This window comes from Giraffa tippelskirchi, chromosome 1 (genome assembly GCF_054371585.1).
Source record: "Giraffa tippelskirchi isolate mGirTip1 chromosome 1, T2T-mGirTip1v1.2.pri, whole genome shotgun sequence".
Lineage (NCBI taxonomy): Eukaryota > Metazoa > Chordata > Mammalia > Artiodactyla > Giraffidae > Giraffa > Giraffa tippelskirchi.
Genome location: NC_137275.1, coordinates 149,352,391 through 149,369,530, shown reverse-complemented (window position 1 = coordinate 149,369,530; position 17,140 = coordinate 149,352,391). Strand labels below are relative to the sequence as shown.

The 17,140-nt window shown below is 38.6% G+C and overlaps 1 protein-coding gene across 4 annotated transcripts in view; it reads right to left on the bottom strand.

Moving 5' to 3' along the window:
• NFIB (nuclear factor I B) overlaps nt 1–17,036 on the bottom strand; it is a 465,570-nt gene extending 448,534 nt beyond the window's left edge. For all 4 annotated transcript variants that reach the window (XM_081570139.1, XM_081570150.1, XM_081570179.1 and 1 more), the window contains exon 1: nt 16,394–17,036. In XM_081570139.1, the coding sequence (XP_081426265.1) occupies nt 16,394–16,489 (96 nt within the window). In that variant the 5' untranslated portion in view covers nt 16,490–17,036. The remainder of the gene's footprint in view (nt 1–16,393) is intronic.
• Nucleotides 17,037–17,140: the final 104 nt, after the last annotated feature.

Here is a 17,140-nt window from a genome sequence, read left to right as displayed (position 1 = left end):
CCTGATTCCTGCTACTTGGGTGACACAGATGGAATGCAGCTGATAAGGATTCTGTAGGTAACACAGTACATCTGGCCACAGTCTCATAGGCTGGGTAAACCAGAAATTTGCAGAAAACAGCAGCCATCTGAGCTTAGACCCTTGTCCTGTGTTACTTGATCTATGTCTGTGAAGTTTCACTATAATGAAATCCTTGTCCTGCAGTGGATCTGTGGCATGTGGCATGGTGGTGGTACCGATGGTATATAGGTAGGAGTGTTTTCATAGCCCATGGCCCTGTTTCTGAGCATTTTTTTTCCTTCAAATTAGTCAGCAAAATAGAGCTGTTGGTGTGGATTTTTCTGCTCAATCTAAGTGCCCTAAAAGCATAATGCCTTCTTCTATGTGCTATTTTCGGGCCAAGAGTCACATGCTCTCTTACCACTGGGTCTTTATATATGCTGATCTCTCTGTATAAATGAATCTTCTCCCCTCTCTCCTTTGTCACTGGAGAAACTACACCATCTCTAAGATGAATTAGGTACCCCTCTTACATAGCTTTATGACAGCCAATACCTCACCAACAAAGGACTTGTCCCACTGCATTCTCCACTCTATGGAAGCTCCATGAGGAAGGGAAGGAAGTTCATCTTGTTCATACAGCATTTTTGGTGCATTCTCTGTGCAAATTTGTTGACAGAGTGAGTAGATTTACGCCTTTGCAAATGCAGTGTTAAGAGGAAGGCAAAGGTTTGTGTCTATAAACCACTGTAAAATGGATGTTCGTAATAAAATATTGGCAACAAGGTCATCACAAAGCTATGTATGTTTTGTATGGTGGCTAAGGACCTGTCAACCCATGGCCTTATGTTTTGCAGGAAGATAACTAATGAAGAACAGGTGTCTGTGTTTATGGGCACAGTCAGCTCTTGACTTGCTCTAGTTGGCTAAGCACAGCTGCCTTGAGAATGGAACTTCTCTTCCTGCCTCCTATCTCCACCTTTGTGATCATTCCCCACCCGGTGAGAGACCCATTGCTAGTGAGAGTGTCATTTTTTTTTTTAAATCAACACCACCTATTATTCAACTGGATAGCCTAGATTCCCTAAGATTCCCATCATGAGCCAGTATCGAGCAGTGGGATGCCAGATGGACTGGCGGGATGGAAAGCATCGAGTGTAAAAAAGAAAGAAGAATAGGAAGAAGATGTCTGTTAGGTCCACCTGCAGTCGTAACCCTCAACCCTCACTACTTCTGTCCCATAGTTTCGGGCTTGGGAAGAAACCCAAAGAGAGGAAGATGGAGAGAAGGGGAAACCAAGTCATCAAGGAAGACAAGCTTCTTCCTTCCCTGCCTTGTCAGTAATAGGAAATGAAAGAGGAAAGAGACGAGGAGGGAGGAGTAAAGGGTACCAGCTGTTCCTCCTCCACCTCCTTAGCACTCTCCAGGGGCCCCAGGCTATACTACTGGTTCTCAACTCCCCTTTCTGAAGCAGACTAGTGGAGTCTACTCTCAGTCCCTTAGAGATGGGGAATTCCTTCTCCCCTGTTGAGAAAGGGGCTGATCAAAGGAGGAAGGGCCCTTTCCCTGAATCAGATAGGTGCTATGCACCTAGCCCTGGTTGCCCGGAGCCACTGTTTCACCTGGTATACTGTGGGTGAGACTGAGTTTGATGTGTCCTTTGAGGGTCTACTGCACATGTTATAGAATTTCTGACTGACTTCTGGTGAGCTTCAGAGCACAGCTGGTTTGTAAGTGATGTGTTTGTTTAGAGGCGCCTCTGTGAAAAGCAGAGCTGACTTTATAAATGTATGTATTATTAATTGATATGTATATAATTTATAAATTGTGTGTCCAAAGCACCAATGATGAGCTAAGAAGCTGGCACCTAAGGCAAGCTCAAGTTCATTCAACACATCTTGTAGATGACCCCTGAACAAGGATACGGGGGCATGGGAGAAGTCAAAAGAAGAAACATGAGGCCACGGAAAACCTGATCTGTTTTCCAGGAATTTACCACCGAGTTCAGCAAAAACATGATATCAGCGACACCTGTATACAGACTAAAATGGACAGGAACTCAGAATCTAGAAGTCACTTTGTTAGAATAAGTAATAAGGGGAGTTTTTCTGGAACTGAAGTCACTGACTTAATACCTAAGAATCACTTCCCCAACATGTAGTTTCAGTGGCTTTTTTGGTGGAAAGGAGAAGTTGATTTTAATTTTTAACCTTATTTTCTGTTTTTCCTTATGTGTAAGATTTATTTATTGTAAAGCACTGCAGTTATATTTTATATGTGGTTAATGATATTAACATGAAGACTTTCTGTACACTGGGCAGGCTTATGTATATTAACTCAGTGAATCCTCGTAACAGCCTTCAGAGTAGATCCTGCTACCATCTCCCTATATAACAGTTAAGGAAACTGAAGCACAGAGAGGTTACATCATCTACATTTATCCTGCTGGCCAATAACATATTTCGGATTTGATCCCAGGTAGTCTGACCTTAGAAGCCCAGACTCTTTATGGCTTTTGCAAATACATGCCATTCTGACTCCCAATATTATCTGAAACACCCTCCAAAAACCACTTTTATATCCTATGCTCTCTTCCATTTTAATTTTAGCTGCCCCTCAGTTCTCTCATTTAAAAATATTATAAAATGCAGATTACTGAGAATATGAAGTTTCCATATTCTAAAGAAAATATTTATACTTTCTCGCTTTCATCCATTCCATATGGGGCTATGCAAAGTGCAACAGCTATTACCTTACAAAGCACCTCAGATTTCCTTCTACTAAGAATTTCAGGGGGAAGAAAATTCTTTAAGAAAACACCTATTTCATCCATCTTGTTTTTTTTTTTTTTTTTTTTTACCAAAAGGCTATTTCTTTATGTTTTCAGTGGGAAATTAAAAATTAAAGGTGTACACATTATTTTCCCTCTCAACTTCTTCCATCTCATTTTATCACATTTTTTGCAAAATGAGGGCCTGTCCTATAAAATGTTAACTCTCTGATGAAGATAAGAATTCAGCCTGTGTTATAAACATGCACTCAGCCCAAGAGACATCACCTCCTTTGTGCCCTTCCTGTTCTTCTTCCAAAGCTGACCAGACTGATTCTTTTATCCTTCTGTGTGTGTGTGTGTGTGTGTGTGTGTGCTCAGTCGTGTCCAACTCTTTGAGACCCCATGGACTGTAGTCCGCCGGGAGCAGCTCACAGGAAAAAAATCTCAGTGGAATGTTCTGCAGCCACAGACCCCCAATCACTCACTCTCTTCTAATGAGTATGGAATTCCTTTAAAAGGTGGGGTTCAGATAATAGAAGACCTCTAAACACAAGAATCTGAAGCACGTGTATGTAGATAGCAAATGCAACCTCGGAGAACATTCACCTTCACTTGGTATTTTTTAAACCATGTATCATGACCCACTAGTGGTTCAATATATCAATTTAGTTAGACAACACCTTCATTTGAAAAGATGAGAGAGAATGAAATAAAAACTATTAAGAGCACATTATAGGTATTAGGAGTAAAGAGTGTTCTATGAATGTTGAATTTAATTCTACATATTTATATATGTGTGTACTAGGTCATGATGAGAGGCCCATAAAAATTGAAAACCACTGCATTTCATTTGCTACTTACAGCAGCTCAAAGAAGCACGCAGGACTCAGAGGTTAAAGAGCTTCCTTATGCTTACAGACCAGCTCAGGAACATCCATCTAGTTCTTTGATTCTCAGTGCCTCTGTCATTCCACTGCCCCCATTGATTCAGGACAAGAAAATAAAGCCAAACAAAAGAAAGCTGTAACACTATTAACCCAGCAGCGAATGATGCTTCCAGGGTACCGGAGGCAGAGCAGGACAAAGGATTCAGATGTCTTTCAGCCTTTTAGAAACTCTCAACAGTACATTCAAAGGAAGGTTTCCAAGAACTTCTAATTAAAAGATGAATAAGTTATGGGATCTAACATACAGCACGGTGATTATACTTATCAGTACTGTCCTGTACACTCGGAATATGATAAGACAGTAGATCATAAATGTTCTTACCATACACAGACACAAACACAGGTAACTATATGAGGTGATGGAGGTGTTAAGAAACCCTATTGTGGTAGTCATTTCATAATATAAAATGCATCAAATTATCACAATATACACCTTCAACATATATAATGTTGTTAAGTTTATCTCAATAAAGCTGGAAAAATAATGAAAAATAAATGTTCTGGTTTTGTAACTTTTAAGAAAATTAAATGTGCATTAATTTTTTTAAACACCATCCTTGTAGAGAAGGGGGACAAAAAGAAGCAAGTGTAGAAAAATATGGGAAACCTATTGAAAATGTGTTCATTTCCCCAGTACCCCTCAACTCCCCCATCCTGCAACACAAAATTAGTGCAGCTCATGTTTTCATCAAAATTCCGCTGTAACTCAAAAAGCAATATGGCTGCAAGTCTCCTGGTTCCTACATGGGAATGTAGTATTTATAGATATTAAACAAAAATCTCTAAATTAAATTTGCCTTTATATATTCTTTAAAAATATGGAAGAACTGTTTCTTCATATTTCACAAAGCCTTTCAGAAATGGTAGGTTTATCCAGAATGAGGCGACTAACTAAAATGTCAAGTTCCTTTTCTCTGGCTAGAACTGCATCAACCCCATGTGGTAACGTGGGTTGTGATGTGCTGGTCAGATGTTCTTTGTTGTCTCTGGTTAATCCTGATGTGGGGAGGGGCCAATACACTGACTCTCACTCATGGCACTGCCCGTTATTAACTGTGTAAATTTGGGCAAACTGCTTAAATCCTCAGAGCTTCCATTTCTTCTGCTATGAAATAGGAGTTACTTCTACTCTTCAGTACTGTTGCAAGAATTAAATAAGATCATATACAGGATGTGCCCAGCAGAGGAGCTGGTACCTAGGAGTGCTTAGAGATGGTCATGTCTTAAAAAATGCAATAACTCACAGTTCAATAAATGTAACTTGCTCAGTTAATGGATTCTTTCAAAATACAGGGTAGAGGTGGAAACAGAATGAAGGAAGTACCTTTGGGGGTGATACGAAAACTGATACCTTCAGAACAACTTAACCCCTATATGCTGCCTATTTGCTGAGAGACTGGGATGCTGTTTTCTTATTCCTTGCTTGGGGAAATGGCTTTGGTCAAAACCTTTTGGATGCTCAGTTATTATTCACCTTACCCATTGATAGTCCTTTGGCCAAGTGTTTAGAGAATATTAATCAATACATCAGCAACATTTCACTACACCCATGCTGTTGTCTAAAATTCCCTATTAAGGCTTAGAAAAATGCCTATCCGCACAAGCAAATGTTTTCAAAGCACCTGATAAGAAAAGCACTTGCAAGGGAGATAAAGTGAAGGGAAGCATCCCAAACTGACAAATGGGGCTGGTTCTGAACTGATTGATTGATTTGTTAATTAATTTATGATGGCACAACAATAATTACAAGCTACTGTTTGTCAGCCAAATCACTTGTGATGAAGTCAAAGGTTCACATCTGTGTGCATGTCCCAAGGATCAATGCATCACATTAGCTTGGTTGGCTTTTTTCCCACTAAAAGCTAACATGTGTCATCAATATTCCAGCGTTTGTGTGTGTAAACTAATTGATCGAACATTCATGCTACATAAACATGTGGCTTGTATAATGTGGGGTACCATTTATAAACATCTTTGGTGCCAAAAAAATGAATAGCCTCACATAAGGTAATTAATATCTTATTGGAAAAATAAAATGGCAATTTATTGTTATTCCTTCTAGTTATGGATAAAAAAAGCAGTCCTGCCTCTTCGATGTCTTGGTCATTATTGTATGACATAGTATTCTACAGTTCCTCCTAAGAGCAAATCTGAGGAACTTTTACAGAGGAGAAAGAAGTTTGAGTGAGGTTGTTCAGATTTATCAATAATAGCTAATGAATTGTGACTCTGCTGCTGCTAAGTCGCTTCAGTAGTGTCCGACTCTGTGCGACCCCATAGACGGCAGCCCACTAGGCTCCGCCATCCCTGGGATTCTCCAGGCAAGAATACTGGAGTGGGTTGCCATTTCCGTCTCCATTGCATGAAAGGGAAAAGTGAAAGTGAAGTCGCTCAGTCATGTCCGACTCCTAGCGACCCCATGGGTCTGCAGCCCATCAGGCTCCTCCACCCATGGGATTTTCCAGGCAAGAGTACTGGAGTGGGGTGCCATTGCCTTCTCCGGAATTGTGACTCTAGAAAGTTACAAATTATTTTTCTCTGCAATGCATGCTATAACACACATATTGTTGTTGTTTAGTCATTCAGTAGTGTCTGACTCTTTGCAACCCCATGGACTGCAGCCCACCAGGCTCCTCTGTCCATGGGATACTCCAGGCAAGAATACTAGAGCGGGTTGCCATTTCCTTCTCCAGGGGAGCTTTCCATCCCAGGGATTGAACTCACATCTCCTGCATTGACAGGTGGATTCTTTAGCACTGAGCCAAGGAAGCCGTAATATATACGATGTTATTTTTAGCCTTGTATTCTCCCATCTGTATCTACCCAAGGTCCACATTTGAGAAATCCAAGTTTATTTTCCTGTGCATAACCTCTACCAGACTAGCTGTCGGCATCAGCATTAAACCTCAACATTTGGTTGGAACACTGAAAACACCTGGAAGGTAAAGTAAACCCTACTTATTTAGCAGTCACAGCTCTTTCACTGCTCCTTCAATCCAGAGACTCTGCTTTCGAAGAATGACAGTGTTCCTAGTTGTTTGCCGTAACGGGAATGTTTGGGAGCAAAAGTTACAATCCACAATTTCTTCTCCCATGTCTCTCTACCATCATCTCACATTAAAATATCCAAAAAGAAACTTGGGAGGGGGACAGTAAGCAAAAGCAGTTGCTATGATCACTAGTTTCTATGATCACTAGTTTCTGTGATCACTAGTTGCTATGATCACTAGTTTCTATGAGATGTAGAAATGAATCTTATATGCAGGCAGGGGGAAGGTCTGGCTGAGAGGGTGCTCATATTTTCCAGGGGACTCCAGAATACTCTTCCAGATTCACGGGTCTTAGGAGGAGAGTTGGGTAACCTTCCAGCTTTGGGGATGGAGCTGCAGAGTTTCTAACCCTGGAGCAGCACTCTTAGTGCTGGCATCAGGAAACAGTGTTCTCAGTTTTCATTTTGACACAGACTTGCAGTCTTTCAAATGGGCCCAGTCCACGTAGATGACTGTTTATTCACTTTACTTCCTTTCTCAAAATTATTTAGAAGCTGTTAGTGTTGTCGCTTCAGTCGCGTCCAACTCTTTGCAACCCTATGGACTGTAGCCCACCAGGCTCCTCTGTCCATGGGATTCTCCAGGCAGGAATACTGGAGTGGGTTGCCATTCCCTTCTCCAGGAGATCTTCCTGACCCAAGGATAGAACCAGGGTATCCTGCATCATAGGCACATTCTTTACCGCCTGAGCCTCCAGGTTGGGTACTTTCTTTCTCTCTTTGTCAAAGACCTCTGTTCCTCCTAACCTACTGATTCCATTTGAGATTTTGGTTATTCTCAGTGTGTTTCCTCAAGTCCTCATCCAAACACTAGATGTTAAAATGCTAATCTATAACCGAGGCCTTTTCCAACATTACAATAAAGTAACACACGTGGAAAGATGATTGAAACCTTAGAGTGGGAAAATAATCAATTCTCTTAAATGAAACTTAGAGTGGGAAAATAATCAATTCTCTTAAATGAAACTTATTTCATCAAAAATAAGAAATTCAACAAAAAGTTCACTTGTTCCAAAGTCTTGCTTTGGTCATTTACCCCTCAAAGTATATTAGCCTTTTCCAAAATCTCTAAATCTATAGACCCCTTAGTCACCATGATAAAGGTAGAGTTGAGAAAAGGAAACGGCAAATGCTGGTAACAATGGTCATTTCCCTGCTGCCTCACTTGGTGAAAACCATGGGCCTGTCTGTTGGAAGGGAAATACTATTTTGCAGTTTTAGCTCCTGGACCTTTTCCAACTCTCACCATCAGCTTTAAAACTTTGCTGCTAATTTCACTGTAATTCCGACATGCTTTTAGCACTTAAGTTTCATCTTAAAAAGGGCAGCATGGTGCTCATAACTTGGGCTACAGATTAGGTGTTCATCAACATTGATCAACTCGGAACTTACCGTGTCTCTTAGTCAAATGGGTTAGCAAGGGTCTTGATGAAATTTAACAATTATTCATTAAGGGCCTTTTATGTGCAAAATACTGTTTGAAAGTGTTACTTAGTCATGTCTGACTCTTTGCAACCCCATGGACTGTAGCCGCCAGGCTCCTCTACATGGAATCTCCAGACAAGAATACAGGAGTGGGTTGCCATTTCCCTCTCCAGGGGACTTTCCTGACCTGAGGATTGAATCCAGGCCCCCTGAATTCCAGGCAGATTCTTTACTGTCTGAGCCACCAGGGAATTTGGTAAATAAGACTTGGTCCTCACCCTCTTGGGGTGTATAATTTTGGTTGTACATCTGAGCAATAAATAAGACAAATCTTATATCCAAACGTAATAAATGTCATATGAAAAAGTACCATCATTTGTATGGAATACAGGTTAAACACAGCATAGAGACATCAAATATGCTAGGATGTCTCAGTTCAAACAGTTGTTGATATTGTTACTTCTAACAATTGCAAAAATGAGAGAAAAAAAATCCCATTTAGAGTATACTGGGCTGTCCATTATATTATGGGATGAGCTAAATCATTTCCATTATAATACATGCTAAGTGTGAGTTGCAATAATAACTTCTTCAAGGAATTGTTATAACCTGAGTTTTTGTGGTACAAGAATAAGCATATATCAATGAAAAATCTAAGAGATGAACTGCAAGGTGGTGCAGATGACTCCTGGGAAATTTTCCTTATTTTATGTCTTTACCTTAAATATATAAAAGTGGGTGGTCAGTATTGTTATCACTGCTATCTCATGGGATGTGGGTGAACTAGAAGTGCACTATTAAGTGAAGGATTAAGCCCTCTGAATTTAGCAGTAGAATTCGCGAAAAGCATCATATAACGTTTTAGACAGTGAGCATTTTCTCTGTGCCTGGTGGAAATTTACCACTATCTCATGCTCCAGAACACTGGCAAAATTCTGGGAAGCTTTTCTTCACCTACCCATGTTTAACACAACCAGATAATAATATGTGTACCTTCGACTGGTTTTGCATTTTACAGTTTTCAAGTGTTTATTATGTATTATCTCATTGGAGCCTCACAAAAACCCCATGAGGTAAAGAGATATCATCAAAACTCGAAAATGGAAATGCTTTGCTTGCCAATTTCTTTCCAAAAAATTTCCCCCAGATGGCTTATGACTATAGCGAGTCTAATTGTCTCGAGGAAAGATGAATGGAATCACATTTCCAAAGAACTTAGCCACCACCAATCCTGGAACCGTATAATTCTCAGATTCAGCTGGAGAGGTGGTGAGCTGGCCCACTGGACACACAGGGAGAGCTGAGCCTTGGGAAGAGGTCAGGCTTCAAACCAGAGGGGCAGGCAGGTGCCAAGGAAGCAAGGGCAGAACACCTGTCTGTGGTCACAAATCCTGAGTCATAACCCAGGTCACTGCATGAGACTGTTGACTGGTGGGTTTGGGGGGAGGTGGAGCAGACAAACCTCAGACTTTGTGAATTTCAGTGTTCTTTTGCCCCCCCCCCCATTAACAGCATACAATTCAGTAAGTTTCTTGACCTCAGAGTCCAGTGGCCTCATCTGTGAAATGGGGCTGATAATTCCTGTTTCATTGTGTTATGCTGAAGACTGAATGGAATGATGGATATAAATTGCCTCCCCAAGTACCCAGCAAACACCTGGCAAATAAGAGGCTCATAATCATCATTAAGTCTTCTACCTTTAAAAAACATAGTATTTTAGTTTAAATTAGCTTAAAATTAAGTTAATATGTAACACTGACCATTGAATATTGCTAAGCCCCAGAAAATACTTCAGGAGGCTCTGCTTTTAAGAAATCTGCTACAATCTGCAATGAAAAAATACAGAATTTTTAGGATTCATTTAATGCAGTGGTCCCCAAACTTTCTGGCAACAGGGGCTGGCTGGTTTTGTGGAGGACAATTTTTCCACAGACTTGGGGAGGGTGGTTTGGGGATGATTCAAGCACATTGCATTTAATATTCACTTTATGTATATTATTATTATTATATCAGCTCCACCTCAGATCATCAGGCATTTGATCCAGAGGCTGGGGGCTCCTGATTTAATGTATACAATTCCCACCAAAAAAGTTTAGATGAATTCAAAAAGTCAACATGGTTATGAAAGCCCCATAGGAAGTACTAGAGTTATACTTACTTAAGCCACCTCATGTATTTTTGGAGCACCTACTAAGTATGCAGACTAAAAGCCTATATAGTCACAGTTGTTGTAGCCCCTTGTGCCGTGAACTTCGTATTTACACTGCATTCACCAGGTGCCTCACTGACTCCATCTCATTCATCCTCACGACAGGTTGGAGCGACAAGTAATGAGTATGATTATCTGCACTTTACAGCTGGCTCTACCAGCCACAAGAGGAGCAAATTCATTTGCCAGAGGTCACCAAATCTACGTTTCCCAGGATTCAGTACTGTGCTCATAAACATATCCATTATGTTATAACCTCAGAAAATGAACACAGCACTGAGAAATTTAAAAAATGCTTTCTAAATAAAGTCGTATTTTAGAGAGGTGCTGGGTTGAAATTTGTGTTAGAACATAAGAAATGAAAATTGGTATTAAAGCTGTCCATTACATGATATGCTAAATCTGCCCCATTATAAAGCATGCTAAGTATAAGCTGAAATAACAATAATGATCATAGCTAACATCTACTGAGTTTTTTCTGCTTACCCTTTGCTAAGCACTTAAAATCCAACAAGATTTTAAATGCTGTGTTAGTAAAATACATAATATAGCTACACATATGCCTTAAGAGAAGTTCTTGTGAAAAGAACTTTTGCACTGAAGTGCACTACCCCATTTTGCACATTGAGACAGAGGAAGATAATTCTCTTTCACTGGGCTGGTATATTTTCACTGGTATAATTTTCCTATATCCAAGTTCATTTTCTCAGCCCCTCAAAGTATGTATTACAAACCATAATATAGAAAAATGTCACAAAATAATATCAGAATTAAAAAATGCCTACAATATAGTGCTTTACATCATTCATCATCTTCCAGAAATACACTGTAGTTTCAATGACGTTGTAAGCATCAGATATCTTTTTCTTTTTTTGACTAGTCCCTAAACTGGAAAATCAACACCAGCTTTCCCATAGATTGAAGAGATAACACTTCTTGAGAACATGACCCTTTGCTTCCAAAAACAAACTGAAAAAAAGGATAGACAAGCACTTTGTTTCCTTACTCACTGATTAAATTAATAACCATCCAATCACTATTTATTAGGATAGGACCCAAAAGATATTTTCCTTATGCAAAGTGTATATGTTGAATTTGTTATGCAAGCACATAAGTGAAAAGAAACCATGAAAAATTAAATAAAAATCATTCTGAGGGAAAAGTGTCTTGGAAGAACATTAACATATTTGTATTTAATTACATCTCCTATACAGTTTATTTTTATTTAAATATGCTAAAATGGTATCACAAATGAAAATATATCACTAAAGAATATAGGTGTGGAAGATGTGTAATAAAAATCCAAATCTACCTTTGATAAAATTTGAAATATTAACAAAGTATGAACATTATTTACAGATGTTGAAATCATGTTTTTCACTCAGACATCACCATCATCGTTATCATCATTTTGTTTTTTGACTCAGAAACTGATATTTAATAAATTCTTAGTCTTTATCCACATCATTTATTGCACAGGAGATGGATTAGGTAATGGTAATGTTAACATTCACCCACAAGACTAAGAGAGAGTATTGGAAAGATATATTAACTACCTTGGACAGTGAGTGACAACTCTGCAAATGTAATATCTACATGTTTACCGATGCTAAAGAAGAAACAGAAATCATTCTGAAGCTTTCACTAATATGGCTATCCCTCGCTTATAACGTTGGGACCTAGGTTTGATTCCAATATGGAGATGAGTCTTGCTTGCCTCTCCACCTAGAACACTAGGAATATAGTAAGTTCTTAAATATTTGTTGAATGAAATGTAAGTTTTATAGCTTTTAATTCTGGAAATAAATGTATAGACATAATATCTTCATGTAACTAGTTGACATGGTTATTATCTATACTGTGTGTATTAGTTTCTATTCCATCTCTAAAGGAAATATAATAAAATTCAAAATTAAATAAATATTAAACTTTGATTTTCAGACATACATTTGCATGGCTGGTAGCTTACAAAACAGTGTGAATGTATCAGTAGGCTAGGTATGAAGTTTCTCATAAATAATTTTAGCATGTTAATTAGGTTGTTTAGGAACTCTTGTAGTGAAGTAAAATAAAATGCAGACTAACGTATACTAGTTCTGGCATTTGTAAGACACATTAACTTTATAATTTTCAGTTAAAAATAATAGTAAACCAAAGTTCAACTTCTTAAAGACTTTAGAGAAATATTTGCTGTGAAAACAGTCTCTTCAACGTTGTTGTATCTGTACTGATATTTGTTGTCAAGTCACTTCATTAAAATTTGTATTGAGAATAGGATTTGATCTTTAGAACAATGAAGTGATGAGTTTATCACCCTACTAAAATGGCCTTAAACCAAATGATAAAATTATATAAAAGTACCATATTTTAATATATCAACTTTTCAAAAAGTAAATCAGATTCTTTCAAGAAAAATTAGAAGTATATTAACCTGAGTAGATTCATTGGTGTTCAACCAGGAATCACCTTTGTGCCTTTGATAACATGAAAATTGGTTAAGCTTTCATGTTCACTTGCCTGTTTTCTTTGATTAAATTTATAGGACCATCAGAATTTCAAGTCTCATAAACTAGCAATTAGTTTTTTAATTAATCTTATGGATTAATATTTATATAATTGTCTTTCATGATTAAGGTAAATTTACAAGTGTTCTAGCCCAATTCTGTGGGATCAAAGGATTAGACATGAAATTTAAAAAAAAATAATGTCTGGTGCATACTGTTACCCTGAAGTTCTAAATAGCTAACAAATAAGTCCTAAGTCTCACAGAGAACTTTAAATAAGCAGTACAAAATAGAATGGAAAGTCCAAAAATTGCTTTTTGTTAGTTTCATTTTTTCAATAATTCAAAAGGAAACGTATAGCATCATCAGTAACCATTAATGAAATAGTGCTATTTATGATACACATCTTTAAAATATTTCAAGTGATATTTCTTTTTAAATAATGTGAAAGGTCATCAACAGAACTCTAAATATAGCCAACCAACTGTAATTTAAACTGCTTACATGATCTTTCCCTTTGAAAGAACTTACATGCAAAATAATCTAAAGAAGTAAAATATACATGGATGCCTTATTTTAAAAACTGCATATATGTAGATTTTCGACATACACACACACACACAAACTCATTCTTCTTGTGCTTGTTTATTTTTAGCTGTCTCAATAAAATGTTTTTCCATCCTCTGTTTTACTAAAACATGCCTATCTAGGAAGGGAAACAGATGTAGAATTGGACAACCACGTCTTGTTTGGGTTTTTTCCCTGTCAAGTAGAATTTATGATCATTGTCACACAATAAGAGAATCTAAGTGAAACGGACAATAAGTCAGGAAGCAATTGCTGGATACTCGAACACTGTAGCTTTGGAATTCAGGATTTGGTTACTAAAACTTCATTTGATTAAGCCAAACAAGGATACAATATCCTTTCTTACACAAAAGCCTCAGAGTAATTGTAAAAATAAAAGAAGCAGTGTCATGGTGAGAGAAGAATTACAATAAACTCCTTTGTAAGAATCTTAAAACACCTTTTAAAATTATTCCTTAAACCCCAAACAGGGAATCATGGTAAAAGTAATTCACAGGCACTTTCTCCCTCTTCTGCTAGTGGTAAGCAATAATTTCATTTAATTAATTAGGTTTTGCACAAAACATCTGTCATTCCAAGTTTTCAATGACACATTATATGTTAATTGCTTAGACATATTTTCCAAAATTAACCAACTTTATTAAAACTGAATTGTCCTTAGTAAGAAACCTACATACTATCCATGTAACCTAACAAAGATTAAATATGAAAATAGTTCATGCAAACATTTTTCATTTAATATTTTATCTCTGAACCTGTCCCTAAACACATTCTGCATCTTCTCAGGCAATAAAAAAATAATTAAAAAAAAAAAGAATAATCAGCTTACACACACCTTTGACAATAGTACTCACAACATACTTCTCTTGGGACACTAAGATCTCTCTGTACAGAATTAGAAAAATGAAACTTAATGGCAAAATATTTACAGTGATTATCTCAGCATACCCATATGAATCTCAGTTTTTAAGTGAAAAAAAAAAATTAGAGTAAGATCTTTGACTTTTTTTTCCCCAACAGAAAAAAAATGTTTCATTTAGTAAAATATTGATTTTAAACCTTGCTTCTGGGAACATTCTTAATGATAGTGAAGAGACACAGTAACTATTCAAATAACGCTTCCAATTCTTGGTACAGTCACACCCAGCAAAGCTTTTAAATACTCATTTTGTAATATCTTTCTCCAAATATCTGCCAGTTATTTTAAGAGTTCACTGCACCCATGCACATGCCAGTGCTAAAGTCTAATGAGATACAACCATGCATGGACATGTGCCACCGCAGAGCTTTTACCCCTTGTAAAATGTACTCCAACTGGAGTAAAACGGTTGAGGGAGAGGAGAGATAGAGAAATGGGAAGAGAGAGAGAGAGAAATGCAGAGAGGCTTTTGTCTCTCCTTGAGGAACTGGCCTTTCTTTCTGAAACTCAAAACAGCAACAAGTAGCAGCGGCAGGGAAATTTTCCTGCAGGCTCCCACATCTCACATTGGTGAGAAAGTACAGGGAAGAGTGGCCGTGTCAGAGAAGCTTCTGCACACTGAGCTCCCAGGAAGAGCCCAGAAGCAAGAGCACAGCATTCACCTTCCAGGAAATTCAAACACATTAATAAGAAACTCTCTTGCCCAGCAGAACCAGAAGCCCAGACTCATCGGAAGGCTTTCTCCTCCATCTGACCACTGGGACTGGGCTGGCCATACCCCTCCCCATCTAGAATAAAGTGCCCATTGTCTCACACTGTACTAATTGAGGGAAAACAGCCCTTGCAGTAAGCATAATAATTATCAAAGCCAGCAAGCAAAAGCAGTCAAGATGTAAATGAAAGGGGCAGAAGGAGAGGAGAGGAAGAAAGAAAGAAATGGAAGAAAGGAAGGAAAGAAAGAAAAGAAAAAAAGAAAGACAATAATGCTCAGATGAATTAACCCAAGGATGAATTTAATATTCATACTGGAATGCTTTCCTGCAGAACGTTTGCCCATTCATGTCACGACTATTGCATACAAGAGACCATTGTCCACACCACAGAAATCAGTAGATTGAAGTTTTTCATGTAGCAATTTTTTGATCTGAAAAGTTTTCTTTCCCAAAGCCATAGCCTTGAATCCCAGTATCCTGATTAAAGAACATTACAACTTCTCTCCTCTCGGTATTATTTTTAAAGTTGAATCACCGGATTCTTCAATGTCCTGAATTTTTATGTTGTTTTTCCTCTTCCCCAAATTTGCAGCTGGACAAATATGGAGATAAAAAAAACCCAGCAACAACAAACCCACACACATTTGCCGGAGCAAAGAAAAATAATGAACTGAATATGCATATCCTCATTAACTAAATTTAATTACGCTGAGTGGCATAGTAATCAGTGGTTGCTCCAGTTACAGTATTCACTGAAAGGGAGGTGGATTCCAAATTAAGGCGAAGCATGGGGGACAGTCGCATACTGATGAGGGAACCGCACACAACATGATACAATACGCTATCTAAATCATTATTCACAGACGCTGCAGAAAGAAGTACACTACCCTGTTCTAAGACTAATGCAAGAACAATTAGCCAAGAAGGCTCCAGTCCCCCACTGACTGTCCCACCTCCATACATTTCACACCAGCCAGCCTGGGGCCGACTGTACCATTTGCATTTTTTTTTTTTTCAAAAAGTGAACAAAAACTCACACTGTCTTTTTTTTTTTTTTTTTAAGCAGGCCTATGTCCCTGGCCACAATAGCAGGGAAATCCTATCTTACACACTGGTGTGCGGAGCCACGCCAGGCTCCCACAACTTCAGCCTGAACTTTCCGCAGGCAAGGGAACTTTATAACACGTGCATGGAACAACAAAACAGGGAGGCAGAAAGTTTGGTGGTGGGAGGGAGTGAAAAATAATGGGATCACATCAGACTTACCATCCACCAGGTCCTGGCTGACATGTCATAACATAGCTGCCATTTTATGGAGCTGTCCGACGTTTTCCCAGCCATTATGCTGTCAGCGGTCTTCATCAGATGCAGCTCATTGGAAGATAAGACACCTAATCAAGGAAACATCGGCGGTGGCTTTCTGGACTACATGTAGGCCAATCCTTATCACACTGCATCATGGGAAAAGCTCCTTTATTAGCAGGAGGAACTACTGTAACCTCACAGATAGAAAGACAAGGATCAGTTCTTTCCTTTTTTTTTTTTTTTTTTGGTCTAAAGGGATTGGTGAAAGTAGCTAGCGTTCTTTGTGTATCATGTGTACAAGAGTTAAGTGTCTTGCAAGTGGGCGGCTAACTGCTTTGCTGGGCTATGCAGACTAAAGTTTATTTGCATTCTTCTCTGTTGTATATTGTTTGACATGGTCCATGGTCCTTGCTGAGCAGATGAAGGGAGGGGCAGGGGGTGGGAGGGAGGGAGGGGAGAAGGAGCCGTAATTGCTCAGAATTAATATCTCCCCCAACAAAGACATAACAGTTTCATTGACACAGTCGGAACATGGTTCAGATGTCAGTGCACACATGGGCGTGCGGGTGTGTGTGCGCGAACACACACACACACACACAGTGGAACACACAGGTAGCAGCTGCAGCTGGATTCAGCCGAGGTTGCCAAAGGCTACAAACTCCACTCTCATGCTGGACATATGGAAGCAGTTTAACTCTTTGAAATCTC